We start from the raw sequence: 11,199 nt of genomic DNA, 5'->3' as shown, positions 1-11,199 counted from the left end.
GGGTCCGGTGACCCTTCCTCAGAACTCACCGGACCCGAAACGTTAACTCTGTTTTCTCCTTCACAGATGCTGCCAGACCTGCTGAGTTTTTCCAGCAAATTTGATAAGCTTCATCTCCACTTTCTTGCTTTATCCCCATAACCTTCACTGATTCAAATCTAAGGAAGTTAAAGATCACAGCAAATGGAAGAAAAGCATATTGTTCTGCAAAGATGAGTAATCAGTCAGAAGACTGGGCAGAATATAAAGAAAAGCAAAGAATGTTTAAAGATTAATAAGGAGGAAGAAATTAATATGTGAAAGGAATCTAGGCATAAATATCACAACAGACAGAAAGTTTCTATAGGCATTTAGAAAGGAAAAGACTAAGTAACGTGAGCATTGGCCCTATTGACACTAAGTCTACAGGAATTAATAATAGAAAGTAAGGAAATTGCAGATTTTGCATCTGTCTTCCGGGTCCAGGATGCAAATGACATTCCAGAAATAATTGCAAAGCCAGGAGGTAACAGGAACAGATATACACACTACCAATGACACCATACAATGTGGTAAATGTTTTAGTACTGCTGTTGCATTTGATATAATATTTCTGGACTGGAAGCTCCAACCAGTGCTGGGTCACTCCATAACTGAATGGCAAACCGGTAAGAGTAGAGGTGAACGCCTGAGCGGCGCTTTCATTGATATCTGAAAATGTATATCAGAAGCAGCTGAGTCACACTGTGTTACCCTCAAAAATTGTACTAAGAAGGTACAGAGTGGTATCAACATGAATATCCAGTCGGAATGAAGACTCGTCCTTACCCACTGTCAAAAGAAACTTTCCAGCTTTATTGTGAAGAACATAGTTGGAGAAAATCAAACTCAGGTGGGCAGAAGTAAATTGTTTGACAGATTCCAAGACTGATGTATTACAAATTCTAAAGAAACATGTCATTGTTTTCAATGGTGTTCTGGGAAATATGGAAAACAGTTCAGTCAAATTTAAAATGAAGGATGAGAATCAAGCAAAATATTGAAAGGCTAGATCAGTGCTTTATGTAATCAGAGCAAAGGTCAGACAGAATTAGACAGGCTGGTCAACAACGTGTAAATGTGAATGTCTGCGCCGTGCCTATCATACCAGGAATAAAGAAAAATGGATTAGCATGCATTTATTTTAAAGTCACTATTAATCCAGTGCTGTGTGCTGAGCAGTTTCTTTGCTTTTAATCAATGGCCTATTTTCTGGACTGGTAGATGTTAGCTTTTCAGTAAAATTGGCCTTAGTCAAACCTATCTCCAGACAAATGTAGATCCTGAGTCACAGAAATATATGACAATTGTAACACAAAGGCCATTCAAATACAAGAGACTTCCACTTGGAATCACATCAGACCACGAATCATTTGAATTAGATTGAAAGGACTCCAGTGTTACCCATATAATATTTTAGTCACAGGGAGAATCAAACAACACCATCTCCAAAATTTAGATGCTACTCTGCAAAGACTCAGAGATTATGGCCCAAGAGTGAGGAAAAAGACAAATGCTATTTTTTTTTTAATTTTCCATCAAATATTTAGGTCATGTAATTCATGCTAAGGGACTACCTAAGTGACCTTCAAAAGTAAAAGCCATAAATGAAGAATCAGCACCTAAAAACATGAACCAAATACAATCATAAAAACAGAAGTTGCTGCAAAAGCTCAGCAGATCTGGCAGCATCAGTGAAGAGAAATCAGAGTTAACATTTCACGTCCAGTGACCCTTCCTCAGAACAGATGGTAGCTAGGAAAATGTTGGTTTATATGCAGAAGATCAGGTGAAACAGGCGTTAAGAAGTAAATGATAGGTGGGGATAGAGCCCAAAGAGAGAGAAGACGTCGGACAGACAAAGGAGTGGATATCAATCTGTTTAGGAGGGTGACTAGCTGTTAATGGAGACTGTTAGTGACTAACAATAGGTAGTGGTGTGTAATGGCAGACTGTGTGATAACAAGGCCTGTTCTGTGGGGTAGGGAGATGGGATATGGGATTGCTCAGGCCCTAAAATTATTAAACTCAATATTGAGTCCGGAGGGCTGCAGGTCTCCAAGCGGAAAAGGAAGTGTTGTTCTTCCAGCTGATCTTTGATCATTTTTGGGCTTGCTGAATTATTCTGCAGGTTTGCTCCAAATCTTGCAACCATTCTCAAGTCATTGCACAATTTAGTATGGCAAAATAAAAATTGGAAAAGGTCAAATATGAAAGAGTCCTTATATAAGCCAAAGAGGTTTTAATAAAGTCAGAAATCCTGATCCATTATGACTAAAAGTTACTATTGCAACTAGCATGGGATGCTTCACTGTATGGACATTACATGGCAAGATCACAGAAACAATTCCAAAATTGAAGCTACATTTCACAGAGAAGCTATCTGTTGAAGCAGGATGCCTCCTATGAGGAATGAGTGCTATCATTCCACCACAGCTATGAAAACATTTGTTAAATCGACTACATAAAGGTCAGTCTGGAATTGTTAGAATGAAGGCAATAGCAAAAGCTGTTTTTGGTGGCCAGGGCTTGACTCTGAAATTGAGAAGGATACAAGTAGCTTGCACAAGAGTTCGCAACCTACCTCCATGAGCATCATTAAACTCGTGGGAATGGTCAGAAAAGCCATGGCAGAAAATCCATATTGACTAGGTCAGACATTCTGAAGAGCAGATTTTCTCAGTGCTGACATACATACTAAATGGCCTGAAGTCGGCATTAAGACATCATCTTCAGAGAAAAACCATTGAAAGACTGGGGGAGATCATTGTGATGTTTGGTTACATGAAATAATTTGTTAGTGATAATGTTCTACAGTTTATGTCACAAGATATTTTATATCGAAAACACCATAGAATTCAACATCTGCATTTCGCTCCTTTTCACCTAGCCACAAATGTCTGGTAGAAAGGTTTGTTCAAACAATGAAACATTCCTTAAAGATAACCTGAGAACAAGGATCACTATCTAAAAGACTGAGCCAAATTTTATTAATATACCAGAACACAATCCACTCAATGGCTCAAAGTTCCCTGCCATTGCTCATGGTGACACATCAGTTGCACATGGTGGTGATTTGCTGAAACCACCCTGACAAAAGGCATTGTTGTCAAGAGACAACAGAATCAGGTTTTCCAATGAGAGAACAAGGCTGAATGGCACATTTTCCAAAAGGCTAAGAAGTGTTGACGAGGAATTACATCTCTGGGCGAGAAGTGGGTATCAGCCATCACTGTACTACAGACTAGTTTAGATTCTTATCCCATATTGATAAGAGACGACTTGGCATTGGGTGACTGTGTGGAGTTTGCATGCCCTCCACTGCATGGGTTTTGTCCAAGTGTTCCAGTTTCCTCCCACCGTTCAAAGATGTACAGGTTGTGTGGTTTGGCCATGCTAAATTGTCCCATAGTGTCCAGGGATTCCTTAGATTCTTGGCTAACGAGAGTCAAAGGTTGTCAGGGATACGGAGAAACGTGAAATTGAGGGCCATGCTCAGACCAACTGTGATGTTATTTAAATGGTGGACCAGGTGCAACGATCCAATGGCATGCCCCTGCTCCTAATTCATATGTCAGTGTGTATAGTTTCTGTGAACTAGAAAACCTGACCAACAAGACAAAAGTCTCTAGGCCACGTCATGAAGTAGGTTTAAAAAGAATACAAATAAAAATACAAAGCACTACCAATATCATTGGATCCAATGACACTTTCCTTGTAACAACTGCCACTCAGATATAGCACCCTTAATATACCAAAATGCACCATGACATTTCACAGGAATGCTTTTAAACAATATCTGAAACTGAGACTGAGCCACATAAGGGTTTACAAGGACAAATATTCAATTGCTTAGTCAAAGAGGTAAATTTTAGAAAAGGAGATAAGATGGGTGGAAAGGTTGAGGGAGGGAATGTCTATGCTGAAATCAGGTAATTGAAAGTACGGCTGCCAATAATGGACTAATTAAAATCAGGGAGAGACACAAGAGGTTATACTTTGGAGAATTGCAGTGTGGGAGGTTACAGGGATAAGCAAGGGTAAAGCCATGAGGGACTTGAAAACAAAGATGAAAACTTTAAAACTGAAGTAATAAACTGGGTTCCTATACAGGTCAGAGTGTTTGGGCTAATGAGTGAAAAGAACATGGTGCAAGTTCAGATACAGCAGCAGAGTTTTGTCTAGGCTTGAGGTTATGAAATGAACATGTCTAGAGGTAACAAGGGTATTAGTAATGGTTTCAGCTACAGATGAGCTGAGACAGAGCAGTCAATAATCTCTTGTGGTTGAACATTTAGTTAAACAAATCACTGCTAACAATGGATGACATGCTGTTTTATAAGTAAAAATATCATGTTCATTTTTTAAAAAATCAAATAACTTGCTTTTATTCCCTATCTTTGCATTCCATTTAGATAAATAAATCTGTAATATATGTTATTAATAATATGAAAACTATACTTGTGGACTTAGCAGAAAAGAATAAACTGCCAACTCTTGCAAAATAATGGCTTACCTTGACCAGGTCTCGGAGTAGCTGGCATTCCAGAAGTCATCTGGTCAAGTTCCTATCAAGAGAATCACCAAAATGTAAATTAAGTATATAAAATTAGACCAGGTATTACTCCAGAAATCTTACACATAAATCAAAATTGCATCTTTCATATAAGATACAGCCAAAAATCAGAGAATTGCAATTAATCGGTCTAAGAAAGATTGAAACCCAATGGACATTATACGGACTTGGTGCACGTGCCCCTTTGAACTGCTAGGAAATTAATTATTTCAAAAAGTGCTTAGCTCAAGAAACTAAGAAAAGCAAATAGCTTCAAAATAATGCAAGTTTCCAGTTCTAAGTTATTTTTTCAACGATTTGAGTACAATCTGGTGTGTTTGGTTAAAACAAGTCTAGGAGTGTTAAAACAGTGTAAGGTTACATGCTTGAGACACTGAAACAGAGGGAGAGTAAACAAGGGGGAAAAGCAGGATTTTGCTTCACAATCAATACCAAGGAACCATGGAGAGAATGAACATGGCATCCCATTGTATTGCTAAAGCAGTGCAACTTTAAATTAGTGTTGCAACATTTAAAGGAAAACCTTGACATATTGGAGAATACATGTGTATGAAATATTTCCAAATGAGGACCATCATAATGATGGCTAGTTTTGGCGTTCATAGGCCGAGGAACCCGTCTTTTCCCCAGTGGGCAGGCAAGAACCCCCAAGGACATCCCAAAACATTGCACAGCCAATGCAGTACAAAGAAGTCTGGACTTTAAGATCATATAATTGAGGTTTTTAAAACAATGAAGGAAATAAATTCTGTTTCTTTAAATAAATGTTTGAGGAGAAGATGAGGCAGCAGCTGGCATAACAGAGTTGCGCTAGATGCAAGGATGTTCATTTTTGTTGTCTGGTCTGGGACTTGTCGTTATTAATGTCTTAATAAAAAAATTAATAAAGCATTAATGTTCACACAGGAACTAAAAGTAAAACTGATTTTAATCATGACATTAACTGCCTTTACATAAATCAGATTTTTAAAAGCAATGAATAGATTACACAACGATTGGATAAATGCATACCACTTCAACTGATGTAAATTATACATTTCACGTCCACTTAGACTGAAAGATCGTGGAATGATTTACTAACAGCTTCTTTACCTCATAACACAAAAGGAAAACAAGTCATTCGTCTCACAATTAATTGAGATACTGCCCAGAATAGCTGCTGCACTCTACTGTATTGCAACAGTGACTTCAACTGTAATTAATTGTTTTAAGTACATTGACACATTAACGTCACATAGAAATTCAGGTATATTATTCTGGAACAAATACTAATTTTTTTGGAGTCTTAGGTTGATTAGCAAAAATTAAGCTGCATGGTCTAAACACCTTTTTTCAAGTTTACAGCTATGCAATATTTCTTTAATATAACCCTCTTATCTGAAGACAGCTACTTAATTCTCACTTTAGTTGTTTTTGACTCAATTACATAGACTCACCTCAGTGATTCAAATTAGATACAGTAATCAGGATGAGGTCTGACTAAAGATCAGTAGTGTGATTGCTGTGTGTATATTTTCTTATATTCAATAATATGGTTGTGTTCAACATTGTATTGATTGTTGCTCTATATTGGTAGGCCAAGTTTAGACTAGAGTCTACTGAAACACTTCAACCTTGCAACTTAATTTTAATTAATTCAACACCATCCATGAAATGCACGAGTTGATGCTTATATACGTGTGCTGATCAACAAGTATGTTTGTATTATTGTTTGAAACTAATAACAATTTGTTTCATCACATCTACACCCATATCTATTAAACTGAATTAAATAGGTTATTTTACTTATGCCTCTGCAACAATTATAAACAGCAGAATGCCCAAAAGTCCTTAACTGTGAAGTGAATCATTTGACTGAAAGATTTAAACAAAAAGTGACTGTTCCCAATAGAGTAGCCGAATGGTTCCGTGACTGGAGAAATGTATCGAGTCATGAGTACAAAGAAACTGCAATTTTAAGAAAAATGTACGTGGGCTCACACCAGAAAAGTCGTAAAAATCCAATTAGTTTACTCATGTCCTTTCACTCAAAAAAAACAGCCAGAAATCCAGCCAGGTCTAGTCCAGTCCCAGACTACGTGGATGAATCCTTGTGTCTGTAAAATCACCTCGTAAGTTAGCCAGTTAAATACAATCACTGTAAAGTTCAAAAAGAAAATTAAGCAGATCAATTAGCAACAAGCCAGTTATCACATTAGGATGAACAAGATAATGGTGGCTCAGTTGTGAACACTGCTACCTCACAGCACCAGGAATCTGGGTTTGATTCTACACTTGGGCAATGGTCTGTGCGGAGTTTGCACATTCTCCCCATGTCTGCGGGTGCTCTGGTTTCCTCCCGAGTCCAAAGATGTGCATCCTAGGTGGATTGGCCATGTTAAAGTGCCCAAAGTGTCTGGGGATGTGCAGGCTAAGTGGATCAGCTGTGGGAAATGCAGGGTTACAGGGACAGAGTAGGGGGATGGGTCTGGGTGGGATGCTCTTTGGAGGGTCAGTGTGGACTCGAAGGGCTGAATGGCCTGCTTCCACAGTATCCATGCTAATGCAGCAATTCCTTGTTCACCCGAAACAAACAAACAAACATTCAGTACTCTGACCAAAGTAGTTTTAGGACAGGTTGCAGCAACGAATTAAGGTTACTTCAACAGCATCTCCCTTTCTTACCTTCAACAAATAAGGACAAGAATATAATTGAATACCTTCGGGTTCCCACCTGACTCAGACACATCTCGTCAGTCCTGCAACATCATTGGGTCAATCTGCTGGAATTCCCTATCTAATGTTATTTTGGGTGTATTATCAGTGGTTTAACAGTTTTAGACAATGTAACACTGCCTCCTCAGAACAACCAATTATAGACATAAATACTAACTTGCCAGTCTCACAAGCATTTGTAGTATAAATAAAAATCCATCTTTACTTAGTGTATTTGAAGGGCACCAATTACTTCATTTAGAGTTACACAGTCATAGAGGTCTACCACTCAGAAAAAGGTCCTTTGGCCTATCGAGTCTGCAGAAGTCAAAAACAACTATTCAAAGTCAATTTTCCAGCACTTGGCCCATTGCCTTGTATGCCTTAGCATCACATCATCTAGTGCACAACTAAATACTTTTTAAAAGTTACAAATGTTTCCACCTCTACCACCCTTACAGGAAGTGAGTTCCAGTTTCCCACCACCCTCTGGGTGAAAAAAACGTTCCTACATCCCTTGCAAACCTCCTGCCCTTTCCCTTAGATCTGCGCCTCTGGTCATTGATCCCTCTAAAGGGAAAAGTTCCTTCCTGCCTATGCCTTTCATAATTTCAAACATTTCAATAATATCACCCCTGCTCCAAGGAAACAATCCCTATCTATCCAATCTCTCTTCGTAACCAAAATTCTACAAGACAGGCAACATTCAAGTGGAACTCCTTTGCAGCCTCTTCAGTGCAATCACATCCCTCCTTTAATGTGGTTTCTAGAATTGCACCCAATTACTCCAGCTGTGGCATAATCAATGTTTTGTACGGTTCCAGCATAAACTCCCTACACTTAAACTCAGTGCCTCAACTAATAAAGGCAAGTATCCAATATGCCTTCTTAACCACATTATCTACTGCTACACTACCTTAAAGGACCAGTGCAAATAAGGTCCCTCTGATCCTCAGTGCTTCCCAGGAACCTACCATTCATGATGTATTCGTTTGCCTTGTTGGTCCTACCCAAGTGCGTCATCTCACACTTATCTGGATTGAATTCCATTTGCCACTGATCAGCCCTTCTATCTGACAATCCCGTCTATATCCTCCTGCAATCTAAGGTTATCCTCCTCACTACTTAAAACCGCACCAATTTTAGTATTGTCTGCAAGTTTACAGATCAACCCTCTTACATGCAACTCTGAATTGTTTATGTATACAATAAGTAAGGACCCCATATTGATTCCTGTAGAACCCAAATGGACACAGGCTTCCAGTCACAATAACAATCCATGACCATCACCCATTGCTTCCTGCCACTCAGCTAATTCTGGATCAAATTAGCCAAATTTCCTTGGATTCCACGGGTTGTTGCCTTCGTTATCAGTCTCCAATGTGGGACTTTATCAGAAGCCTTGATGAAGTGACAGATAACTATTCTAAAATGGGAACCACCTAAAGTGTTTGTTTCCTTCATTGAGGCTCATTAGCTTGTTGTACAACTTCAACTAAGACCGTATTTCCAGCATTTGCAATTTAATTTTATTCTTTTTGAATTAGTCTAACAGTTTCATACATAAAATTTATGAGATGTCTGATTCATACTAGCTCAATGCCATGAATCCATAACAATCAGTATATGAGATAATGACGACTCAGTCAACCCTCCAAGCATCCATACTTATATTCTTTAATACTTAAGATTTAAAGTGTTACATGGAACTCTACTCCACTGAGTGAATGAATTATTATTCTCTGCTCGTTAATAATTTAATGATTTTACATTTCTTTGCTGAAGTCTAACAATCCAGTATTGGATTTATCCCCCCCACAACCCCCTTATAGCGATTGATATAATCCCAATTTTATTTTATATCCAAAGAAGAGATCTATAGAGACCCTGCAGATACAGTGAAACTGAAATGGAGGGAGAGTTTTATATGTTAAAGCAATTTGAGGCTGAGAGAGATTATATGGTTCAAATATCATACAAGGAATGGCTCACTCATAACTAGAAGATCCAGCACAGACAGATGTAACATCGTCATCTTGTGATGTGTTCAATGGAGAGACCATGCTAGATCGACAAGAGATCCAGAATTATGTAACTATATTGGTGTTAGAGGATTATTTTCCTGGCCGAGGTTTTGGAACTGCCTAAATTATAACATGCAGGATGGAGTGTTTCAAGGTCAATCTTTCAGAAGGTCCCAACCTACACAATGGCCCAAAACTGGTGCCGATACTGGCAAAACTATTCATGTTATCAGTATTCACTGTCATTATGCCAATGAAACAGGCAGTAACTTCCAAAGTACACATGCACAAACAGAATAACACAAATATTCAGAAATTTGCTGTCATTGTTTGCTGTCACTGTTCCGGGGGAATGATGCAATGTTGAGACATCATGCCTGGATAGAAATCACTTGGAAATCAATTGAACTGGCAGCAATTATTCTTTAACTGCCCATTTATTGTTAAAAGCTCTTGAAAAGGTGACACATTGTTGAATGATGACAGATGATGAACTATCACAAACACTGAAATAAAGGTAATGCACATGTTCAAGCAAGAAACACTCTAGAATGTTCAGGACTGCTTCCCAGATCAACAAGTAAAAAAAAATTGCTCAATTTTATTCTGAGAAATAAATTTGGGCAAATAGCTGATTTGAGTGCAGAACTAAGAGGCAGTGATAACATGTCAGCTGAACAACAAAAAAAGACAATTAAGTGTTCAAATAAAAGTTGCTAGACTGCTAAAAGGCAGAAGTTAGCAAGATGATCTGGCCAAAACTAACATGACACCGGCAGTGGAAATGGTCAAAGGAGATGAATAACATCCAAAAGAAATATTCAAATAAAGGTGAAAAGATGAAGCGGTGAAGCAAATTAAAAAAAAAAACGAGATGTGCAGAGAAAAAGAAAAAGACTAAACTGAAACTTAAACTCCAGGTACATGTTAAAGTTGGTGCTCAGAAAAGGAAAAAAATTGTTTTAAATTTGTAACGTGTGTAAAAACATTAATGGGAAGATAAGATGAAAGAGCGACATAGAAAAGACCTCCACTCACTAGAAAGAGTTTTCATGTGGATGGTAAAACAAAACAGAAAAAATAAATCAAGAGAATAGATGACCAGAGTTGACTAATCATTGAAAATGAAGGTTTGGCAAACATATAAAATTACTTCTTTCAAGTAGGAATACACATATACTTTAGGAGGTTATGCAACAATTGTTAGACATAATTGCAGCAAAGAAAATGACTAAAAAAACGTAATAGAACAAAAGGTGTTTGAACCAGGTGTCATCTGAAAAAAGTCAGAGGGTGGCGTCAGAAGCATTAGCTACAATGTTTACATATTACTTGAACGTGCAGATGTCAGCAGGATACCACTAGTCACATCCCACGAATTTGAGTACTTACCCATTATTCCAACTTTGTTTCCTGCCACTGAACCAATTTCCTATCCATGTCAGTAATTTGCCTTCAATTCCTTGGGCTTTCATCTTAGCTAACAGTATTTTGTGTGGGACTTTATCTCAGACTCGCTGGAAGTCCATATAAACAATATCCATCAACTTACATCTGTCTATTGCTTTTGAAAAAAACTCTACAAGGTTTGTCAGGTATGACCTACCCTTCATGAATCCATGCTGACTCTCCCCGATTAACTGAAATTTTCAAGTGATCAGTTACCCTATCTTTGATTACAAACTCGAACAATTTCCTCACCACAGATGTCAGGCCAACTGGTATGTAATTCCCTGGTTTCTCCCTGTCATCCTTCTTAAAAAATAGTGTGACAAGAGCAAATTTCCAATCCAGAGGTACAAGTCCTGAATCCAGATTATGGTTACGGTATCAGCAACGTGTTCCTGACCTCCGTTAACAACCATAGAGGGAAACCATCCAGTCCTG

At 38.2% G+C, this 11,199-nt stretch overlaps 1 protein-coding gene across 8 annotated transcripts in view; it reads right to left on the bottom strand.

Moving 5' to 3' along the window:
• Positions 1-11,199, bottom strand: part of LOC109919962 (endoplasmic reticulum junction formation protein lunapark) — an 85,788-nt gene that overhangs the window by 22,601 nt on the left and 51,988 nt on the right. For all 8 annotated transcript variants that reach the window (XM_020520024.2, XM_020520160.2, XM_048598835.1 and 5 more), the window contains one exon: positions 4,535-4,586. In XM_020520024.2, the coding sequence (XP_020375613.1) occupies positions 4,535-4,586 (52 nt within the window). The remainder of the gene's footprint in view (positions 1-4,534; positions 4,587-11,199) is intronic.

The sequence above is a fragment of the Rhincodon typus genome, chromosome 7 (genome assembly GCF_021869965.1).
Source record: "Rhincodon typus isolate 14 chromosome 7, sRhiTyp1.1, whole genome shotgun sequence".
In the NCBI taxonomy this organism is placed as follows: domain Eukaryota; kingdom Metazoa; phylum Chordata; class Chondrichthyes; order Orectolobiformes; family Rhincodontidae; genus Rhincodon; species Rhincodon typus.
Note: the sequence above shows the minus strand (reverse complement) of the source record. Positions and strands in the feature narration are given on the sequence as shown.